The 24,192-nt window shown below is 42.1% G+C and overlaps 2 protein-coding genes across 4 annotated transcripts; one reads left to right on the top strand and one right to left on the bottom strand.

The window, feature by feature from the left end:
- The first annotated feature begins 303 nt into the window (after positions 1–303).
- gng7 (guanine nucleotide binding protein (G protein), gamma 7) lies at positions 304–10,907 on the top strand. Of its 3 annotated transcripts, none has more exons than XM_074691767.1 (4): positions 304–500; positions 4,789–4,917; positions 7,390–7,505; positions 8,361–10,907. In XM_074691767.1, the coding sequence occupies exons 3-4, from the start codon at positions 7,425–7,427 to the stop codon at positions 8,484–8,486; spliced, it is 207 nt and encodes a 68-aa protein (XP_074547868.1). In that variant the 5' UTR covers positions 304–500; positions 4,789–4,917; positions 7,390–7,424; the 3' UTR covers positions 8,487–10,907. The 3 variants fall into 3 exon arrangements, with proteins under 3 accessions (XP_074547868.1, XP_074547870.1, XP_074547869.1); XM_074691769.1 differs by lacking the exon at positions 304–500 and adding an exon at positions 507–688; XM_074691768.1 differs by lacking the exon at positions 304–500 and adding an exon at positions 507–734.
- Positions 10,908–19,276: 8,369 nt separating this feature from the next.
- On the bottom strand, positions 19,277–21,404 carry LOC141806133 (growth arrest and DNA damage-inducible protein GADD45 beta-like). Its single transcript, XM_074691399.1, has 4 exons — positions 21,242–21,404; positions 20,568–20,669; positions 20,248–20,464; positions 19,277–20,067 (listed from the first exon to the last, which is right to left on the bottom strand). The coding sequence occupies exons 1-4, from the start codon at positions 21,271–21,273 to the stop codon at positions 19,963–19,965; spliced, it is 456 nt and encodes a 151-aa protein (XP_074547500.1). The 5' UTR covers positions 21,274–21,404; the 3' UTR covers positions 19,277–19,962.
- Between the last annotated feature and the right edge of the window lie 2,788 nt (positions 21,405–24,192).

The following is a 24,192-nucleotide window of genomic DNA, read 5'->3' as shown; positions in this document are numbered from 1 at the left end:
AAGCTCATGGAGGATTTTTTGACTTCATTGTTAAATCAAGCAGCACAACAGGAGGGATTGATGTGAATGAGGCTTTCATTCATGCACCTAATCTTCACTTCCAAGAATCAAGCACAACTCCCAAACAAACAGCTCAAAGTGAGGATTTAGGGCTCCTGTGAGGGCAGCAGGAGCAGCAGGAGCAGCAGCAGGAGGAGGAAATGTGACGGAGGTGTGCTCCTGATGGGGGCTCAGACTCAGGGTTGGGGTCTGCAGGACGCATTTGGTGGTTAGAGCCTCTGCAGCCCTCAGGTTAAAGGTGCTGTCACCACACCGACTGTACAGAGGGAGAAGGAGAGAGGAAGAGGAGGAGAGGAGGGGGAGGAGGGGGTAGAGGAGTGGACAGACACTGGTAGCGGAGGGGGAGGCGTTTGGCTCGGCGAAGACGGGGAGTGAACGAGCGCTGAGGGTGAGAAGCAGCGGACCTGGCCCTTTAAATCACCAATCCAGCGCATTCGGAGGTGAGTTTGGAGAAATTCGCTTTTTTCCTCCTCTCTGTCTTTTTCATCCTAACGCGTCCGTGCGCCTTTGCAACCCCGGCCCCCCGTCACCGAGGGCGGCTGCAGCGGAGAGGGGCTCCATCGGTGTCACGAATCCGCTTCTCCCCAGCCCTTTGCCGGCAGAGCGGGAGGGGAGGACTGGGGACAGGGTCAGTGGAAGATTTCCTGCGGCTCGCCTGGACTCTGAGGACTCTTGTATGTAACAGCAGAAATGAAATCCTCGGGGTTTTCTGGGCTGGAGCAGGCCGATCAATTTGCATAATAGCGGAGCATAGAGGCATGCGCTCCGGTCCCGTGCCCATCGTCGCTGGATGGGTTCGTGTCGGCTGCTGGAGCCTGAAAACATGTCACCACCCTGCTCCCACGGCTAACAATCAGGGCCTGTGTGCGGAGCAGGAGCGGGCTGCTCTGCTCTCCACCGGGGAAAACATTTCTGCCTTTGATTTGTGCACAAGGTCTGCCTGTGCCTGCGCGCCGTGCGCCTCTGTGCGTGTGTGTGTGTGTGTGTGTGTGTGGATAGCCATGGGAGAGAGAGGACATGCTGTTCTATCCATCAAAATGCCCGCATTGTGTTTTCTCACGGCGGAGCAGCGAGCAGGGGCCTGTGGTGGAGGACACGCAGGCCTGATCAGCGCTCAGCAGCTGCGGGGATCGATACGGATTGATGCAGATTTTGCGCGTCTTGAGAGCGGCTGTGTGCTCGCTGAGCAGGCTGGATGGATGACTGGCCGCTCGGGGCCTGGTTGGTGTTTTTGGGTCCAGGCTGAATCAAGTGACCAGCTCACAGTGTGGGTTTTGTGTCTGTGCATCGCCCTAAGCAAATGTTTTCAGTTTGGGGGGCGTAGGAGGAGAGAGGTCTGGCTGTGGAGGGCAGAGACTCGGGTTTGTGCTGTTTGTGTCAGAGTAGAGCTCCCTCCTCTCAGCTCTGCACTGTGCCTCAAAGTTTGACAAATCAACAGGCTGAGAATTTCAAAACAAAAGGTTTGAAGTGGAGAAAAAGACGACTGGAGCTTTATTCCTGTAACCCACAGTCTCAGTCTGACTCCACTGATGCCGCTTTAAGACACAGACCAACACATCAACACCAGGAGGAGCAGAGAGGAGCAGAGTGCTGACACCTGGATCCTCCTGCTCTGTAATTTTATAAGCAAAGACCACACTTTCATTTTTAGAGGAAGTAGATCTGAAGGATCTGACTCCAGAATAAGATCAGGTTTTAAAGCTGCTCCTTGAAAAGGTTTTCACTGTAGCAGCTGTTGTGTGTGTAGCTCTCTGCTCTGGCTGTGAGGAGTTCCTGTGGTTTGGAGTCAGATCATTTGATGGCTGTCAGAGGAAGTGATGTACGCAGGGTGATCCAGGGACACTCTGCTCGGGGTGGATAACCAGGGTTTGGATTGTGATGGAAAGGTTACGTGTGTGTGTGTGTGTCAGATATTGTAGATCAACATCCCCTCACACGGTCACATGAGCAAAAATGACCTCCTTAAAGGTTGTTTCATGCATTTACATTGATTAAAGTCCCTGTGAGGAGTTTCTGCCTGATTCTGATCCAGACTTTAACGTGAGATTATCAGCAACAATATGGGTTATTCCTAAATACTGCTCCTCAGCTTCCTGATCGTCTAAGTCTCCATGACAACACGACGCCAGCTGATGAAGTTTATCAGAGAGAAGAGAGATCTGTGTTTTTCTCTGCTAAAAATGATTTCTGTGATTAATTTTGTAGTGATGGTGGACACTGGAGCCTAACTGTCAGACAGAAAAAGGAGAGAAGAGCAGAAGAAAGACAAACAGGAGAGAGATAGAGCACGAGCTAAAGGCTAACACAGGATAAAGGCTAAAACATGAGCTAAAGGCTTAACCACAGGATAAAGGCTAAAACACAAGAAAAGGTCTAAAACACAAGCTTAAGGCTAAAGCACAAGCTAAAGGCTAAAACATGAGCTAAAGGCTAAAACACAAGAAAAGGTCTAAAACACAAGTTAAAGGCTACAACATGAGGTAAAAGCTAAAACACGAGCTAAAGGCTAAAACATAGTATAAGTGCTAAAACACAGGGGGTAAAGCCTGAAACAGGATAAAGGCTGAACCACAAGCTTAAAGCTAAAACACAAGCTAAAGGCTAAAACACGAGCTAAAGGCTAAAACACGGGATAAAGGCTTAAACAAGGGCTAAAGGCTAAAACACGAGGTATAGGCTAAATCACAAGCTAATGGCTAAAACACAGGATAAAGGCTAAAACATACGCTGAATACTTAGACACAAGTTAAAGGCGGAAACACAAGGAAAGGCTCAAACACTCGAGCTAAAGGCTAAAACACACGAGCTTAAGGCTATTACACGAGCTAAAGGCTAAAACACAGGCTAAAGGTTTAAACATGAGGTAAAGGATAAAACTCATGAGCTTAAGGCTAAATCACATGCTAAAGGCTCAAACACAAGCTAAAGGCTAAAACATGAGGTGAAGGTTAAAACATGAGCTAAAGGCTGAAACACAGGCTAAAGGCTGAAACAGGAGGCGGATACTAAACTACGGTACAAACTGACAAAGTTAGCTTGTTGTCATGTTTTAAAGCGCACTTCTACCTAACTGTTGATAAAAACCTCATGGAGCTGGATCTGGTAAAAAGTTGCGGTCCAATTATAACAGATCCTCCTCACAGTGTCTTTGAAGTGTACGGACAAATTAAAGGAGCAATCCGTGAAGTTTTGTCGGTTTTTACCTTAAAGGTGGTTTGTTCAGAGCGTCAGCTCAGAAAAAGAAACAGACTATGACAGGTTTTGTTTACATGTTCAGCTACACTCATTTGACTCAGCTCCTTTCTTCATTACAGACTAAACTCAACAGGTTTTTTGATAAAAAGGGTTAATTGTGTAAATGTATCTAATTAGAGGAAGCTGTGCAGATCATGAGTCCAGAATAAGATTTGTCTTGACAAACAGTAAGTTTACACTCACACTTTATTCCTCTATGAATCAAAATAAGAGAAATATTCTGATCCAGTCAACACTGGGTCACACAAACACAAATTCAGATCTTAACCAGCTGCAAAAACATTGCAGGCTCTTTGTCTGACGTCAAGTCGTAAAATGCTCCTTCAGAGGATCAAGTTCAGCTGTGCACGGAAATGCATCAGTTTGATATAAAATAGAAAAAGGGTGTGGCACAGGATGCAGATTTAGGGCGACAGGGACGAGATGAATCTTGAAATCTTTGGTAAACGTCATCCTAACTTTAGTGATGAGTTAAAGCTACGGTCAACATTTCCTCGTGCTGTCTTCTGACATTGCTGAGGATCTGATTGACAACGAGGGTTCCCGTCAAAATCTGACCCTTAACTGCAATAAACTGCAAACGCAGGCGTTAGGTGAACACAGCATGATGCAACAAACTATTCAAGACATTTCAGCAACCACGACACATCACTGGTTTATACTGATCGAGATGTTAAAGGAATATTTCCTGACTAACTGATGCAGACTGATGGATCCTAAGTTGGCGTTTTTGACTCTGTGTCAGTGAAAAAAGGGGAGGAGTCAAACAAGATGTTGAAAAACTGTTTTTAAAACTGTTCACTGTAAATATTCACCGTAATAGTTTTTACTTTTATGGAATAGCAACAAAAACATGTGCTGCATCACCACAGGAGGGCGCCAAAGTCAACACAAACAGGAAGTTGGTCACAGGAGCTTTAAGGGTCACATGTACCAACCTCTGGTCTCTTTAGAAATCTGTACAAAATCTATAAAATCGTTTAGAAAATATTAAAGTGTATTAATGTGAGTGTCAGAGACAGTACTCCTGAGTCCTGAAGAGGATCAGGAGTCAGGGAACAATCGAGCACGACTCCACATAAGACAAACACACTGACACTCACACACACACACACACACACACACACACTTGTGCAGAAAAGCTCTAATTACAGCCATGAATCTCAGAGCTCCTCCACAGCAGGAGTAATTAAAGCAGGACTCTCCTGCTGGGAGAAGGAGCTACAGACAGGCAGAGAGACGGGGTGGGAGACGGTTGTAACACGCGCTCAGAGACACGCCGAGGTGCGTGAGGAGCAGGAGGCGCTCTGATAGGATGCAGCAGTGAGGAAAAGAGGGATGTTTGTTTTTTGTGCTGATTCTGCTGCTGGTGGAAAGTTGAGATCTCTGCGTTTGGATCCTTAAACTCAAACACATCAGAGGACTTAGACATTTATCAAGCGCCATCTAACTAACCCCCTCTTCCTGTTTCAGACGAGCCAATGTGAGCTCAGCTGCCTCCAGCTCTGTCGTCTTGACCTGGAACTGTCCCTAAATCCCTGAGGCCGTCCTCTCCGTCCAGTCAGAGCTCAGAGACACACCTGTCCGCCTACCATCAGCCAGGTAACAGTAACTCCCACACACACTCCATTTATAACATGCATGAAAACACTGTGTGTAACATGTTCCAGCTCTGCACTCAGTCAGACGGAAGTTTCACCAAGGAGCTGCTTTATTTCACCCACTGGCTGTGTTGCATTACCACGTAGTCGCCACATGGGGGCGCCATACTAACACAACTTGGTTATGAACAGCAGTCAGTTTAGGAAATCAGTGCATGAAAAACAGAGCACTGTGCAGGACAAAGCTGCAGAGCTGATGGTGAAAACACAAAGAGGAGTGAAGATTAAAGTTTTGTAAAGAAGTTTAAGTGGATCAGAACGTCCTCACAGAGACACGGGATCCTCCAGAAATCAGGTCTGGGGTTCAAATGCAGCTAAAAGATGGTGTTGTTAAAAAGTTATCAGAACTTTTGCTTTAGTGCGCCTGTTTTTAGGGAAGAGGATTAGGGCCACTTTAGAAAAAAGGCCCATTTTTTATTTCTATTTTTATTTTTGAGAAAAAAAAAATCAGACTTATAACTTTTCTCAGAGAAAAAAATTATAATATTTTTTTTCCATTGTCCCTAATCCTCTTCTGTATGTTTTCATTTAATATTTACTTTCCTAAACTTCTCTCAAAGACTCAGTTAGTGTTGTTTTTGGTGCCCCCTAAGGTCAAAATAATATCTCATCTTCTGTGCAAGTTGTTTTCTGATAAAATATCTTTACCTTAAAGTTAGGAACATAATGTTTGAGAGATGATCCTAACTAATCCTAACTAATCCATGCTTACAAGTTATTTTTTGTCGGTCATCTCGGTGCAGAGACGTTTCAGAATCAGATCGAGCTTTATTCGCTAAGTATTTCCAGAATACAAGGAATTTGACTTTGGTTTAAGCTGCTCTCTCTTTGTACAATTGTTGAGAAAAGAAAAACACGAGAAACACTAAATATTAAAAAAGCAGAAAAAATAGAACTTAAGTAGTAGAGGAAATAATCATAGTTATAATACTAAATAAAGAACTTTGTACAGAGTAGAATAAAGATAAATTCACAATTGAAGTTAAAAAGTTAAAAAGTTTAAGAGTTGTGCACTGAGTAGACATCAGAATGTGCAATTTGCAAAACAAAAAAATGAAACATGAAAAAAGGAACATGAATGTGCAAAAGAAACAGTTTCATTTCTACAAAAGTAAATTATCTGACACAGCCCCAAAAAACAGAAACATACTGAAGCTGTTTAACACCTCAGTCTGAATGTTGTTGCTGATACGCTCTGTTACATTAAAACAGACGCCTGAAAGAAGTTTCTCCTGCTTCACGCCCTCACCCTCCCACACACTCACTCCTTCAGATGTTATTGACAAGTTTCTAAAAGAAAACTCAAACCCAGGCCTCAGACTGTGATTTGTTAGAGTTTGCATTTATTAATACATGTGATCAGAGGGTTAGGATAAATGTAGCTTAGGGATGAGAATGTATAAGATTTTGTCAACACCGATTCCCTTATCAATTCCTGTTGTGAATTTTACAAAAAGTATCTTTACAGGTTTTCTGTGTCAACAACCTTTAACCGAGTTTATACTGTAAGTGAATAAAATGTAATTGGTCCCTGAGTCTGGATATTTCTGGGCGTAATTAAACAGAAACAGGTCAAAATTTCACACAGTGTGACGTTGATGTTCTGTGTTGTAATATATTAATAAATCAAGTAGGCCATCTAGTGTCTTAAAGTGGTTACAGCAATAGTTTAAGTTGTTAGGAACCTTTCTGTCAGCCATTAGCCTTTCATTAGCCTGTTAGCTTTTCACATTTGAAATTCTCAGTATTTTTTACAAAGAGTTGACGTGATATATTTCTGTGATTCTGAAGCTGAAGTTATACTGATGTATGCTAACTGCTAGCATATCAATGCAGTTTCCCATATACGTTAGCATCAAGCTTGCTTCATTTTGTTATTTTGGTAAATGAGGTGATTTAAACCATGTCGAATGTACTGAATATGAATCTCCTGAGAGAGAGTGATGAACATTTCTTGATGAAGTCAGTTCTTCAGGAAAACTTCAAGATGAAAATCCTGAATCAGAGTTTTCTTGGGAAACGTTAGCTAACTGCTAAGCTAAGCTAGCTGCAGCAGACTAGCTGACGTAAGACCCAGCAGCTTAAATGTAAAGAAGTGATAAGGGAATCGTTAAGCACAAAGGCTAACGATATGAATGTTGAAACATTTCTTATCGATTCTCAACAGGAACTGGTTTTTGATTCTCATCCCTACTGCATCCCATTAACAGGAGCAGCCTGCACTGAGCTTTACACGCTGTCAACTTGAGCAACAATTAACCTGAGAATAACTTTTTTAAGCCCACCCCAAACGAGACGATCACTCAGTGTGAATCTTTTCAGTGCAAAACAAATTATAACCGTGCAACTTCCTGTTCCTCTCAGCTTTGATGGTGAACCACACAGATCTCACTCCTCCTTTGTCCTCCTGCAGTTTTCTCCTGTGTTGGTGTATTCTGATGGATCATCATGTCTACCACTAATAATATCGCCCAGGCCAGGAAACTGGTGGAACAGCTGAGGATCGAGGCAGGGATCGAACGCATCAAGGTAAGACGAGACGCCTGATAACTCAGCTGCTGTCTCCTCAGACGCTGCTCTCTGTGCTTAACCTCTAAAGACCCCGTGTCCACATACATGGACGTTACATTTTTTTAAAACTTTGACCTTTTAGCCACATTCACACTGCAGAAACATGAAATCTTATCAGGTGTTTTTATCTTATTTTAAGTAAAAATTGTCTTGTTATATTTGATTTGAGTCTCATTCACCTGACCAGTCCAGAAAAACGTCTTGTTTCAAGTTATTTAAAGACAAAAATAAGGTCTGAATGGCTGTAACAAGTAAAAAGATTCTTCCATTGGAACAAGACAAATTTGCTTAAAACTAGAAAAATGTCTTAATACAAGAAACTTTTCTCTTATTCCACTGGCAGATTTTTTTTTTACTTGTTACAAGTGATTCAGACCTCATTTTTGTCTTTAACTAACTGAAAACCAGACATTTTTCTGGACTGCTCAGCTCATATTAAGTCTAAAAAGACATTTTCTACTGAAAATAAGACAAAAACACTTGATAAGATTTCAGTTTTCTGCAGTGCAGGGACACTGCCCACATCATCTTCTGGTGAAATCACAACATTACACCCATTTTAGTGAAAAAAAGCGTATTTAAGTACAATATCACTAATAACAAACAACTAATAGAGAACTAATAGAGAACTTATATAAAAATAATCAAACTTCCTGTAAAAAGACCAAGTTTAGTTATTATACGTGTTAGGTCTTACTTATCTCAAATAGTGAGGGGAATTAAAAATTGCACACCAGACAAAGCTCGGGTCTTCAGAGGTTAAAACCCCTCACCTCCTTCTCCTCCTTCTCCTCCTCCTCCTCCTCCTCTCAGGTGTCCAAAGCTGCAGCCGACCTGATGAGTTACTGTGAGCAGCACGCTCGTAGCGACCCTCTGCTGGTTGGGGTTCCCACCTCCGAAAACCCTTTCAAGGACAAGAAACCCTGCATCATCCTATAGCTGAGCTACCCTCCTCCTGCCCTCACACACACACACACACACACACACACACACACACACACACACACACACACACACACACATAAATCTATCCCCACACACACTGACGTAAACACACACTCCCAGAATAGCCACTCTGGAAAAGGCCATACCCTGTAGCCACAGCTAGGGGGCAGGTGTTTGTGCTCATCACTGAGAAAGGTGCTTTGGTAATCTTCATATCTGCTGGTAAATTAACTCTGAGCATGGGTTTAACTTGAAAAGGGATCTGGACATTAATAACCCGTAGGAGAGCAGGAGTTTGTTCCTCTTCTGTTGTCATGAAGTGAGGTTGGATAAAGCGTGGGAAGCTGCATGTGGGCAACAGAAAGAGACGGTAGGCGCTGCTGCACGCCGTGCCAAACACGACCTGGCGTCCCAGTAAACGCGTTTGTTTCATGAGCGCTGGTTTAGAAAGAGTTTCCCTCCGTCCTGCTGTGTTAAACCATGGCAGGTTATTTGGAAGTGAGCGGTTCGGCCTCTGCCTTTTGTCAGGCTCGCATGTTCCCACCCAAACCCGTTTCAGCAAACCTCCTCCGCCTGTGGCCTCCACGCGGCCGTCTGCAGCCTTTGGCCACACCTCCAGCTGTGCCAACCTGTACAGAAAGCCGTCTCTAGATGCTGATCTGCCGTCACCGATCCCACCGACGTGTGAGCTGACCTCAGATCTGCAGCTATGAGGGGAACATAGAGAACTGCTCTACAGAACTCAAGCTATTAACCCTGGACGTTTACTGCATTTTTTCTGAAGAGATACTTGTTTGTGAATTCAATGTACGTTTTTGATATTCTGTTGAAGCATTACCTAACAGATAAGATAATACTGTACCTTTTTTTAACTTATTGTTTTGCTTTGAAGGAGGCGTTCCCCCTGGCGGATCAGGTTTCTCCTCTTGTCTGGAGTTAGCAGCTCGTGAAAAGACAGGGGATCTGGTCGTGTGCCATGGGGAACGCCTCGCCAGATACCTGCTGGATCTTTTAAACTAAAGTTTCTACTGTACATCAAGCCTCCCTGTGCTTTACCCTGCGAGAGGGCATGATCTGAAAAGAGTCTGTGAGGAAATCACCTCAACTTCCCTCCCCCACCTCTCCTGGTGTATGTGATTCTTTCAGACGAAGAAAAGAGATTACTGACAAGCATTTCCTTTATATCGGATAAATTTACTAACCTCCACCGGGTCTTGGAGTGTCGGCCCCTAGTCTGCTGGATCCTCCTCTCCTCCTCCTCTCCTCCTCTCTGAGAAACCAAACTTGATTGTAAAAAAAGAAGAAGTGACAAAAAAAATGATGAAGTCAAGAGAAACAAACAAAGTGTAAAAACTTTCTTTCTGATATGTGCAGAAGTGATAAGTTGAAGAGTAGCTGTTTTGGGTTAAATCTTTGAGTTTCTTTCTATGGAGTCCATGGATCCTGGTCAGTTGAGTATTGCCCTGTACAGTGTTTGTAAGATAACAAACCTAAACGCAAAATCCCCGTCTGTGTGGACGTCGGATTTTTCTTTCATTACTCAGAATCACGTCTGTCTTCATCCCTTTATGTTAAGGTCATCCAGGTTTGGGCGGCTGATTATAGTGGAGGATGGTTTTGACCACAGATACAAACACAAACGCCTGATGAGGATGTGTAAGACGCAGTGGGACAGGAAGTTAAAGCCTGAGAGGTGTGGGATCACTTCCTGTTAGAGGACGAATCAACATCTGACCTCATTCCAGTGGCAAAAACCAGCCTCCTGATCTGTCCTTTAACCCCACAAGCATTTATCATGATGTTGGTTTGGGAGGGCGACAGGCAACAATAGGACAACACACACACACACAGGGCGCAGTGACAGAGCTGAGGGTGCAGTGACAGAGGATGCAGTGACAGAGCTGAGGGTGCAGTGACAGAGCTGAGGGTGCAGTGACAGAGCTGAGGGTACAGTGACAGAGCTGAGGGTGCAGTGACAGAGCTGTGAGTGCAGTGACAGAGCTGAGGATGCAGTGACAGAGCTGTGAGTGCAGTGACAGAGCTGAGGGTGCAGTGACAGAGCTGTGGGTGCAGTGACAGAGCTGAGGATGCAGTGATAGAGCTGAGGGTGCAGTGACAGAGCTGAGGATGCAGTGATAGAGCTGAGGGTGCAGTGACAGAGGATGCAGTGACAGAGCTGAGGATGCAGTGACAGAGCTGAGGGTGCAGTGACAGAGCTGAGGATGCAGTGATAGAGCTGAGGATGCAGTGACAGAGCTGAGGGTGCAGTGATAGAGCTGAGGATGCAGTGACAGAGCTGAGGGTGCAGTGATAGAGCTGAGGGTGCAGTGACAGAGCTGAGGGTGCAGTGATAGAGCTGAGGGTGCAGTGACAGAGCTGTGGGTGCAGTGACAGAGCTGGATGGAGATCTGTTGCAGACTTGATGCTGATGGACTGTCAGGACAGAGGAACCTGCTCAGGTCAATATGAGCCACCTGCTAACACTCAGGGTCACTCTGTGTTTAACTGTGAAAGCTGAGCAGCGACTGTATTTTAGTGGGTCTACACCTGGACAGGTAGTGAAGATGATAGACTTTATTTCAGAAACCGATAGGTCCACAAAGAAAACATACAACAAAGAAACAAAACATACAAACAACAAAACAGGGATAGCCAAGGTATCCAACCTAGGCATATCACAGGGTATGTCTAAAGACAGCTCAGTAAAATACAAAAACATCCACCATGTGATCCGGATCAGACCCAAACAGAACCAAATGGTACAAAATAAATAATTATTACCGTTTTCTTGGTGTTCCAGCGGAAAACAACAGAGTCGGCTGAGTTTCCTTCAGTTTCCTGCAGTTTCCTTCAGTTTCCTTCAGTTTACGTCAGTTTACGTTGCGCGCCGCTCAGTCACGTGACTCACAACAAACCTTTATTGACCACGGTGAACAAAACGTCCGCGAATTATTATGAAAATCACTTAAAATGGATATATAACATGTGTGATGCAATTTTCTGATTGCATACTAAAAATAAATGAATAAATAAATGCAGTGGAAAAAGTCTAGCTTAGTGACACATGTTGTCATAGCAACAAAGACCGGAAACGACCAGCTAGCGCGGCTCCGCCCCCAGGGAGCTTCAGTTTCACTTTATAACAAATGTTTTCTCACTAACATGGTACACATCATTATCCAAACACCATAAAACCTTAAAATATTTCTTAAGGGATGAGGAAGATTTCGTACGGTGGCCCGAAAGAAAAAATAAAATAAATAACCCTTTAATTGTATAAGGACAGAAAACAACATGCAAAATTATAATATCTAAAGCAATTTATATTGCAAAGAAAATACAATAAGTAAATATACCAGAATAATAATGTAAATGTAATAACGAAAAATATGTCTATAGAAAAATTGGATTACCAAAAATACACAAGTACAAAATGTGTACAACCTGTTAACATAACATAGGCAAAAACTACATACAGATATTAATTATTCTGTATTTCCACAGTTTCATTTAGCGTACACTCTGCTTTTTTTTTTTTTTTTTCATACAATAAGTAGCCACAGCTAACCTCAAATAAAAAAATCAACATCAACAAAATCATTCAACATTCCATAACATTACTGTGACATAGGATCTCATGATTATGAACTGCTTTTTGTCTGGAGGACAGGTCGTTATTTTTCTATTTATATTTATTTGTATTTATTAATTACTGGCAGGAAAGAGCTTCCAGTTTTTGTTTATTACAAATTGCCTCCAACCCCAAAAAGAAAAAGAGAAAGAAAGAAATTAAAAATTGAGACCTGCCCTATGAAAAAGGAAAAATTCTTGTTTTTTTTAACAGCGGCGAGTTTTCCTGCTTCCATATTTTAAAGTCCTTGCGAAGCTGTTTCATGTCCTCTGACGAGACTTTGTCCTCTTTACTCACTCTCAAAATGTAAGCGTAGTTAATCTCAGCTTTCTATTGAATGTAAAAACATTAATGTGGCATCAAAAATAGAAAATCAATTGGATCTAAAGTCTAAAATTCCTTCTTTGTGGAAATCAGAGCTTAAGTTAATAATAACTCAGCTGCTTTCTCACTGCTCTGACTCAAAGCTCTGTCTCAGCCTCAATTTTCCATTTTCACAGCGAGTGATCGTCCCCACGGCACAGAGAGAAAGCAGGAGCTGCAGAGAGGTCACAGAGAGCTGAGGGTGTGTGTGTGTGTGTGTGTGTGTGTGTGTGTGTGTGTGTGTGTGTGTGTGTGTGTGTGCATGTGTGGGGGTGTTTGGTTGCTAAAAAGGATGATTTGGCAGAGAACAGATCGCAGAGGTGCAGGCATGAGTGTGTATGTAGGCCTGTGTGTGTGTGTAGTAGGAGAGGCTCAGTGAGTAAGAACACACACACACACACAGCCTCCAGAGTCACTTCAGAGCATCACACACACACACATGTACACACACACAGGCACACACACACACACACACACACACGGTGGGTTAGTGTAACAGAGCTGCAGCCCTGCAGAGATCACCGGGTCAGGGTGAGTCTGACCGGGCAGAGGTCATGTGACACAGTCGGCCTGTGCGCCCTCCTCTGGCTCTGAGCACACGCAGCAGGAGCACGAGCGGCTCCTTTTGATGTGCAGACCAAAAGTGAGGACGACAATCACAGAGCTGACGAGTTCACTTCTTAAAATAAGTCTTGTTGTGTAGCTCCATCTGTGCCTGACTCCGTCACATCCATCAGCTGCAGCTTTCTGCTCCGCTCATTCAAGCTTCGGAGACCAGCACTGACCGCTCGGTGCTTCAGGAAATGTTTTAGGGCTTTCTTCTTTTTTCAGACCAACATGTGAGAGGACCTTCCATACCTGCTGAGTGCACAGGTGAAAAACACCAACCAGCACCTTTGAAGACCCTGCTGGGCTGGGGTTAGACCCCCTGAAGGCCGACTGAGGCCCTGAATCCTCCAGCCAAGCCTCTGACTCAGTCCCTGGAGTCTTGTCTCGTTGTTTCTGGAGGATTAGCGAACCAGCTGTCAGATGTAGCTGTTGTTTAACAAACTGATGCAAAGTCTTATCAATTAATCCATGACGGTTTTATTTCTGTGGTCTGAAACATTTCTTATCACGTTGTTAGAAACGGTTGTAGCTGGATTTGGGCTCATTTGAACTCTGACCTCTTTAAAAAAAGCTAAAACTTTACTGACAGGACAAAGACCCATCACTGAGGAGTCAGTCAGGATGGTTTAGTTTTATTTTCCTGAGGAGCTGAATTCTTGTTAAATTGAGCAAATTAATTGTTGATGATCAACAAAATAAAGGCTGTGTCTTTGAGCAGCTAACGTCAAACAGGATTATACGACTGCAAACATATCATACACACACACACACACACACACACACACACACACAGGTTGTCCTGGAGATGCTACATTCATCATTCTTCTGTTTTCAATCATTCCATCGTCAGAGACAGAGACCACAGACCAATCAGAGCTGCCGGTCAGGCTGACGGCTGCTCTGATTGGTCGGTTGCTAGTTTGCCTTATAGCGGCGTCTAACGTGCTAACGCTGGTCTCTGGTCATCAGAGCGACTGAACTAACATATTAAAGTAGAACTGAAATGAAATCATTTGGGTGTTGTGACACAAAACGAGCCCCGTGAAATCACTTCTGGTCATGTGGGGAGATCCGAGGCTCCTCATTGGTGGAAATCAAACGTGGCTGTATCGCCTGGGAGCCCGTCCCCAGACTCATCTTTTGTGTTCTGATCTCCTGTGTATGCATACAGTATATGTATCTTTTTTGCCTTGATTGATTATGAAGAAAATATATCTATTTTTTGTAACTGTTCTCTGATGTGCCATAACTCATGTTTTCTTGCACATTGTTAATATTTTGTGGATATTGCTGTTAAAAAGATGATATTGAGAAGTAGATAACATTAATAAAAAGATGATTAACACATTTTTCTCCTGTGGGGTCTTTTCATGCTTGTGTTGTTAAAGTACGGTGGCTCGGAGGTGTCAGACGATTTGCAAATTGAAACATTTTTGCAAATGGAAAAAACACAACTACGCCAAAGGAAAGCATGAATGCAAACGTCTCAGAAAAGTTGTGAAAGTGAGTAAAACATTCAAAGGGGTCACACAGTGTTTTTTTTTTGGTTTTTTTGTAGGAGGGGAGACTGGGGACAGTTGTAACATTTTTGACATTTCTTTCTGTAACTTTGAGCTCTGTTAACTCAGTGTCGCCAAACCGCTGCACAAACTAGCTCCAAGTGTCTGCTAATCAACAGCCTGGAAAATGCCTGTACACATTTTATCTTTTTTTTTTTTGTTTGTTTTTTGTTTGTTTGTATTTTTTGTTTTGCATAGAAAGAATGCAAATTTAAAAAAAAAAAACCTTACAAGAAAGGTCACTAAAACTTTATCAAATGTGACCCAAATAACATCAAAAACTAAATGATTTAGCAGGTTTTTTTTTTTTTGGAGATTGGGGTGGGGGATTCTGGGAGAATCTGAGTGGAGCCGGGTGACAAAAATAATATTTTTTTATTTTCTTTAGAGAGTCTAATCACTTCTTGACTCTACCTCCCGACATATTTTACAATCCCCGAAAAAAATACACAAGAATGTCAGCTGTCTTATACTGTATATTTATACTTTAGTACTATACTTAAAGTATAAGAAATCTCAGTGATGTTTTCGAGTTGCAATGGAAGAAGATAAATGAACTAATGCAATTATAATAATACTTGAAAAATATGGGTTGAAATAGAGGAATAAAATATCTAGAAATATTAAAAAGAAGATGCATTTTGCCAGTACTGCTCTGTTTGTTTTAACTTTTGTTGCTTTTTGTTTCAGTTTTTTTTTCTTTGTACAGTGTTTTGTTTGTTTAGTTTTGTTTTTGCTAAGGGTTTACCTGAGTTATGAAGTTGAGCTGGTGTATAACTTGTACAAAAATCTTTCTTCTTTGATGAACTCTCATTTGTGTATGTACCCCTATACTAGTGTTTTACGGGAAAGTATCACCTGTAATGCCAAAGTTATTCAGATCAACATAATTCAGGTTTATCCTGTGTACACCCTTAAGAATGCAAAATTAAAAGTATATATATATATATATATATATATATATATATATATATATATATATATATATATATATATATATATATATATATATATATATATATAAAGAACATCAGCTGTCAATCATCGTTAAATGTGACGTAAAACCTCGTTTTTAACCTCGTATAACTAATGAAAACAGAACTTTTCAGAAAAAAGAGGACTTGAAGACAAGACAGCCAAATGATATCTTCAAATCACCACAACAATCAGACGTGAGAAACATTTCTACCAGGTGTATTAATTTTTTAAAGTTTGACCACAGCCCATCTGGAATGACTGGGGAGATGGATTTTTAACCTATACTGCAGCCAGCCACCAGAGGGAGCAGTTTTTGTGGCATGAATTTAACCCTTTAAAAAAATGTCACAACTTAACTTACCCCCAAAAAGTTTGTTACAGCTGTCCCTGAGTGCATTAGCAATGAGCTAGCTTGGCTGAAGCTAACACTGAAAGAACGACAGCTCAGCAGACACAATATCAGAGTTCAGCTCCAGAGCGGGCGGGGTGAGCAGAAAAAATCACTTTCTTACCTCAAACTGATGTTTCCCCGCAGAGATTGAGCTGTTTCTGCCTCAGGGCACAGCTTCTTCACATGTGGGCTGCAGAATAAACTGAGCATGCTCAGACTGATCAGGTGACTCCTAACTCATTCCTGATTGGAGCGATTGCAAGTGTTACTGGTGATGTCATCTTAAAGCTAACTTTAAGATTCACTCATGCCATAACGTTAGCGTTGGAGCTAAATTTATCGTGTGTTGTGGCTTTTGCCTTCATGCTGTTCATCTGACGCCTACAGGCCACCGTATCAAAGCCTGTGTGACCATCAGTGTCTGTCTCACATTGATCTAAAGTACAATAAGGAAAACAAACTGAATTCAGAAATAATCCATCTATCCGGTCTCTTTACCCTTTTCTCTCGTGGTCGTAAGAAGCTGGAGCAAAGGTGGGGTTCACCTGGACAGGTCCCCAGCCAATCCACTGCACCGCCATGCATGCATGTCCTCATGCTCAATAAACATTTTGTTTTTCTAACTGCATGTTTCAATTCCAATAGTTTCTGGTTTTTGTCGAAACTCATGAAAATCTAGTCGTCCTGCATCAGGTGAGATTTGAGCTTTCTGCACTTCAGAGCATCTTGCAGGCTAACATGCTATGCTAAGGTGGCACCATGGTTTCATAACACCTTGATTTGCATGTTAGCATCTGCAGCATTGGGAGCAAAACACTTGATTAAAGCTTTAAAAATCACAATGAGGTTTTATCTGCTTATGTTTATGTGACAGTTTATGAGTCTCAAGCAGCGTCAGCCTGAAATTAAAAACCTGTGAGAGTTTTTCTTTTGTTTTGTTTTGTCAACATGTGTTATTTTGAATCAGTGTGTGACATTAACACGGTGTACGGAGCACAGCCTGTCTCTGGTTAATGATCAGCTGCACTTCTCTGAAGGTGCTTTCTGTGTTTTGCTTTTTGTTTCCGTGCAGCCTGAGCAGGAGGGTTGTGTTTCTGAGACTCTGCACATGCACAGAACATAGCGTGCAGCACAAAGATGAAAAGCCTCAGAAGAAAGGGAGAAACAAAGCAAACAGCCAGGTAATGCCGATCATCTGTCAGGAATGTCATTGTTGGGTCTGATCCCTCACCGGTTTCTGAAGTCACGGGTCTCCACCAAGTTTCAAACCCAGAGCCAGTCACACTCAGGGTGGAAGAGGCCCAGCCAATCAGGAGCCGGGCCCCCGGCTGGCCGCGCCCCTGTCCAGTAGGTTGTAAACAAATGGGAGGTCCATGTGCCTGAGTGTTCCCTGTCCTCAGCTCTGCAGCGCGAGCTGTGCTCAGACATGTGAGAGCACAGGGTGGAGTGAGAGGAGTGAAAGGAGGCCAGAGGGGAGGAGGAAACACCCGCTCTGTGCTGCATGGACATCTTGCTACCTGATCATGTGGAGATACCGTACATGGGTGGAGTAACACACACACACACACACACACACACACACACACACACACACACACACACACACACACACATGGGCCACTTCTGAAATTTGCATTTACAACAACAACGAGACATTTCAGAGAGGAGGGAGCTGCAGGGAGAGGACACAAAACCAAAAGCCAAACTGGGAGCTGGATCCTCTGCAGCTTCCTCCTGGTTCTGGTCCTGCAGGGACAGCAGGTCTTCATGGGCTCTCCTGATAATTTGTCCAGGGATCTGCAACTGTTGCTTTCACAGAAGCCATTTTTCCTCAGCTCACCTGGATTAAAGTCATTCAGGAGCCACAAAATCTGCTTTATCTTCACAATGAACAAACAACTATAAAATGTACAAGAGTCTATGTATGGTTGAAACCTAGGGACTGATTATCTGCACAAGATTTTTTTTCCCATTAATCAATTGGCTAATGTAATGTCTTAGTTTTTATTTTAAATAAATTTAACAAAAAATTCAAAATATTTTGAAATTTCAAAAATTTTATAAACCTTCAAAGAAAATTGACATTTAAAAAAGTTGAAGAAAAAATTGAAGAAAAATTGGAAATTTTGAAAATTTGCATTATTTCTAAAAGAGGTACAAGTTGAAAAAATACAGAAATTTCATAAAATTTCAAAATTTGCATCTAAAAAACAGAAATTTTAAAAAATTGCAAAAATTATTCTAGTATGAAAACTTTGCAAAAAAAACATTGAAATTTAAATAAAAAATGTGCAAATAGTTTTACATTTTTTAAATTCAAAATTCTGTTAGAAACATGTTTTTGAAATTTCAAAAATTTTATAAACCTTTAAAGAAAATTGACATTAAAAAAATTGAAGAAATTCCATAAAAAATGGGAAATTTCGAAAATTTGCATCATTTCCAAAAGAGGTACAATTTGAAAAAAAGAAAAAGAAATTTCAAAAATTTGCAAAAATTAATCTAGTATGAAAAAATTGCAAAAAAACAAACTTTGAAATTTAAAAAAAAAGAGCTAATAATTTTTAATTTTTTTAATTAAAAATTCTGTTAGAAATATTTTTTGAGATTTCAAAAATTTGCAAATATTCTGAAAAAAAAAGCAAAAAAAATTGAACATTGTCAGAATTCTAATTAAAACAAAAAATTAAAAAAATCAAAATTAAAAATGTGCAAACTTTTTAAAATTTTTGAAATTAAAAAATTTGCAAAAAATTTGAACATTATTGAAATCCCCCCCAAAAAGTGCCAAAATGCAAACAAAAATGGAAACTTTAAAAAAATTGCAGAAGCTTTACAAAAATATTTGAAAATTTAAAATTTGGCCAAAATTAAAAAAAAAAATTGCAAAATTTCAGTAATTACTTGAATTTGATGACCTAGCCTAATTGATTTTATCAATTAGCTCCTTTCTGTTGATGGCTAATGTCTTACCACACATCAAGCATGTAAAGAGCCTGCCTGTTTGCTGTTTTCCATCACAGTTTCTGTCTCCACCCTGGTTTCCTTCAACAATCCTGTTTGTTTGCAAAAATCACCCACTGACAGGCAACAGCGCGTTTCTCTTTCCGTGACTTCATACCTGAACTGAACATGCATGACTCAGCTATTTTTAGTCCCATGACGCACGCACGGCTCGTGTTTTGAAATCTGAGCTCAGACTCATCAGGCTGCAGGCAGGGATGTGATACCAATGCAATAATTTATTGAGTTAATTACCAGAGAAAAATAGAGCATAAATATCAAACAAACACCGAAGGAGATCAATAAATTACCGACAGCATCGTTTTCGATCAGGAGCAGCGATCTGAAAGGCACAGAGAAGTTTGATCCAGCAGCATCAGACGCTTCTTCCTGCCTCAGAAATCTCAGGTCTTTAAATCAAACATCAGGACATTCTTAGTTTCCATGGTGAAGACTCCTCCACACACACACACACACACACACACACACACACACACAGCGCGCCCAGTCTTTTCTAAAGAAAGATCCGAGGATTGTACACGCATACCACACATTCACACTCACTCACACACACACACACACACACACCTCTCCAAGGACTCTCCCATGTCAGAGCGCTCAGGAATGTTGGGCTCAGTTTCATCACAGCATTCCTGTCCTGTCCTCAGAAACACGCTGATCCTCCACAGGTAGAAGTCAAGGTGTGGACGCTTTTCAGTCACAGCTGCTGATTGAGCGTCACACCCCAGAACAGAAGCAGGAAACAGACGTGTGCGTCCACTTCCACATGATCCGTCTCCATCCTGAGTGTCTCACAAGTCAGGTTTCCAGGCTGACCCAGTCCACGCTCAGCCTGCCCTGCATGAGCAGCAGGATCCAAACCTGAACCCAGAAAGCTCCTCTTCTTCTTCTTCTTCACGTTCATGTCTGTGGGTGTCAGCGCTCCTGCAGGACCAGCTCAGGCACCCACTGGTCCAGGCGTCGACTCTCCCGGCAGTATGTGCCCACCTCCTGTAGCCTGCAGTGGTCGGCCTGTGGGTTCTGAGGAGACAGATCCAACACAAGTTAGCAAACAGACAAAGTTAGTCCTGCAGTGAGAGAAAAGTTGCACAAAGTTGCCAAAGTATCAGAAAGGCTTTCAGCTGCTGTATGTAAATGTATCTGCTCTGCTCCAGCCTTCCTGTTACGTAAGACAGAGGCTGCTGAGTTGAGTCAACACACCGTCACCAGCATGCAGTGGAGGTCTCCGTGCTCTTCCTGGTTCCTGTTGGCATCCACGGCACACAGCAGCTGCTGCAGCCTCTGCACCCCCGACACTCGCAGGATGTTGAGGCCGCTGTCGCAGCAGAAGGACTGCAGCAGGGTGAAGTGGATCTGCAGAGCCACGTCGTCCGCGTCGTCGGCTGCCAGGACACAGAGGACCACACTGTCTGGGTCTCTGAGGAGGAGGGGGGGGAAAGATCATAAGATCTCTGCAGAGGTTACCACAGTTTGATATCTGGGACGGAGAACAAAAAGCTGATTCAATAATCTGAACTCACGTATTCAGAAGTTTGGCTGATTCATAGATGCCAACAGTCAGGCAGTCCTGCTTCTGAGCCGTGACTAACAACTCCTCCAGAGCCAGACCTGCAGACTGCATCCTGGGGGGACGGAGAGAAGGAGCCGGGTTCATGCAGAGCTTTAAAAACACACCTATGTGTCTGCAACATGTGCTGTAGCTCTTCATGGAGGAACCAGAAGAAGTTTAAAACATGAACTCTGAGTAAAAAACACTTCCTCCTGACCTTCCTGAGGATAGCTGTGAAAACAAACGCGCTGATTTGATTTACAGGCTTACATAATGTGCATTGTATAGTAAACACAGCCCGCTGCACGCTGCAGCATGCATGCACTGTTGTGCAAGACAACCCTTGAGTTAGTGCTCATCACATTTGAAGCCTAAACTGACTCATGCTTCAGCTTTAAATGATGCCCCCCGCTGACAGGTTTCCACATATGAAGCTCTTTAATGTTTCTAGTCTCAGCTGGTTTCCACAGCCCACAGAATCAGGAGTTTCAGAGCTCACAGTCTCTGCAATCTGCGGACTGAGAGTGTGGCTGGACTCACACAGCAGCTGGAGCTCCAGCAAAGCAGGGTTCAAAGGACAGACACATTCCTGTCCAGCACATCCTGTCCATCCATAAAAACTCCACACAGGGGGAAACTGCTCACCTGTTCTCCTCCAGGTTCTCCTCAGGGATCATGCTGGAGTCTGAATAAATCCACAGAGAGAGTGACGGTGATCCGCTGCCGTGGAGGTTTCCACAGAGTGAAACAGAGAGTGTGTGTGTTTCTGAAGCTTCACTCACGACCGTTTGCAGAGATTGTTGTTGGAAACGTTGCAACACTTTTTATACCGAGGCGGAGAGGAGGCGGGACCGAAACTCAGCGAGCTCTGTGATTGGCTGCTCCTGATCTACTCCGTGTGTGAGTCATGTGGTCTGCAGCTGTGTTTGTGTTTGTACCGTAAACTGTTTCACACTGAGGGAAACTCACAGACCTCCTCTGCTCCATCACCCTGACTGATGTGACCCGAGGATCCGTCGATCACAGATCAGAGCTGATCCAGTTGTGCAACATGATCTCCTCTTTTCATGAGTTTCTGGAGCTGAACATCTGCGTTATGAAATTTAGAGTGACACCTGGTGGCTGAGTGAGGGCATTACAGGTCTGAGGACGTTTTCCTGGATTGTAAAACACAGTGATGTAAGGATGAGGAAGCATGAGGAAGGTGATGCTCAAACTACAGCAACAGTCTACAGTGACCCACGATTCACCTGCATGTGTTACTGTCAGTTTATGAGAGCGGAAATCACTTTTTAAATTAATAATTCTACAACAGGTTCACAAGAAAAGTTTGGACTGATTTTTTAAAGGATTTTCTACACAGAATGACTCTTTATAATATAAACCTTAATATATAGACACCTGATTTTGTATGGGTATGGTAAAGACCAATTAAAAATAGGTAAGGAAACTAACAAACAAATAAAAAATAATGAAAAAGTATTATTATTATCATTATTATCAACAATAGTAATAATGATAATAATAATACTTATAAAAAAATAACTATTATAATAATTATCTTTATTATTATCATTATTAATCGTGACAATTATATTATAAAAATAATAATATTATTATTATTATTTTACCTTTTTTTAATTTAATAATTTATTTATTCAAGAAAATGACTCAAACCCCATATTCATATATAAATACAGATAGATAGATTCCAGATGTTTTGGGAGAAATCTGAGGCTACTTTTAAAAATAAGACTAAGCAAATAAACCACAAATAAATTAAAATATTGAAAAAAAAATATTAAAGTTAAAATTCTAAGGGGGAAAAAAGTGTAAAATCTCACGGACTTTATTTATTTATTTTTTAATATAAATCCTAAATAAACATAAGATACCAGAATTCTTAAGCAGTGATTAGTGTCACTAATAAAAAATAAAAAATAAATAAAAATCCAACTATTCAATATTCCAATTCATTAAATGTGGCTTTTTTTTATTGCCAGCCAAATGTGCCAAAAAAACAGTTACCTCCCTTTCACAACTTAAATTTAAAACAAAACCAGATTTTCTTCAGTTGTTCCTAAATTTTTGGGAGCTAAGTCATAATCCTGAGAAAAAAAAAGCAAAAACTCTGACTTTAAAAAATTGTGGGAATCGTTTTACAGCGGTAACCTTCTAAAAATAAACTCACAGCAACTCTCGTCCTCTTCAGCACAGGATCACGACTTACTAAGAGAAAAAAACTGTGGAAATTGAAAATCTCTGCTGAGTCATCCTCTGAATTAAAACCCCTTTAAAACAAAGAGCAGCTTCCTGTTTGCTTTGGTTGGACATCCAGCCTCACTCTGCTGAAGAATCAGGACGTCCACAGCGTCTGGATGGTGATGCACATTCTTTATTCGTACATTTCTCCCAAAGCCCCAAAGCCCCAGACCTGCTCAGGTTTTCCTCACAGACGTTAAAGAGACAGGCCGACCTGATCAGACCTGCAGAGATGTCTTTGTAAAACCAGCGTCCTGCTCCGCTCTCTGTCCTCTTCATGAATATCATGAATGAAACAACAAACAGTACAGACAGGATTTAATACATGCCCACAAATACACAGAGTTACAATTCACTCAGCTACACCGGGGTTCAAGCTTTTTCACCCAAAACGACTCAAATCCCAGTTATTGGGTTAATCTGACCTCCGTTAGCAGAAAGCGTGAGCTGTGAGGAGCGTGCTCAGTCCAGAAAACAATAAATAAAGACTAAAGACTGCACAGAAATCTAAAAACATGAGCGTGAGAAAGATGAGAGTGATAACTGTGAGGTGGAGGCAGCATTCAGATGAGACGGTGTGTTGGAGTTGCCATGCTTGAAACTTGATGCAGCACTCAAAATTGTGTGAACTTATCCTTTAAATAAATGAAAATGCAAAAAGGAGAAAGAGATGAGGTGAAAACAGAGAGAAAAACTGAGGTTAGGAGGGATTAGAGCGTGATAGATCATCTTTATCTTTGATTTTTGTTTTGGTCTTTTTAAAAGAAACACACCTGATCAAATCTTTTTTACATTTTTCTCTGTTGGCTCTCAAGAAGTTAAGTTTCAAAATGCAAAAACAAGAAATGGGAGTGAGGACTGAGGAGCTCCTCACTTCCTGCTTGATGCGAGTGTTTCCAGGAGGATCATGGGAACGCTGCTCCTGGTGGTGAAGACGTCTTCACGGAGGATCATCCCCTGTCTGACCTGACGTCCATTTCTGTCTTCGTCCCTCTCCATCCGTTCCCAGGTCCAAAACCCAGTCCTTCCCACACAGACCAGGACCAGGGCCCTCAGTCATGAAGGCGTTGAAGGAGGCGGGGCCTTTGAAGACGTGTTTTCTTCTTAAAGCTCTTCTCTCTCAGATGGCGTCTGATGGTTGTTGGGCTGCAGTCGGCTCCAGTAACGACCAATCAGATCGTCCGGCTCAGAGCAGGTGAAATGTTTAGGGTCTACCTCTGGACTTTTTGATCCACGTTCACAGAGAGTAAACTTTTCAGCCTTTGGCGTCAGAAGCAGATTTTGTTTTTAATGGTCTGAGCTCTGAAACTTTTGATCGACTGATGAACAGAATA

Source organism: Halichoeres trimaculatus, unplaced genomic scaffold (assembly GCF_033239565.1).
Source record: "Halichoeres trimaculatus isolate MK-OKI-2021-1 unplaced genomic scaffold, fHalTri1.1 fHalTri1_scaffold_17, whole genome shotgun sequence".
Taxonomy (NCBI): domain Eukaryota; kingdom Metazoa; phylum Chordata; class Actinopteri; order Labriformes; family Labridae; genus Halichoeres; species Halichoeres trimaculatus.
Note: the sequence above shows the minus strand (reverse complement) of the source record. Positions and strands in the feature narration are given on the sequence as shown.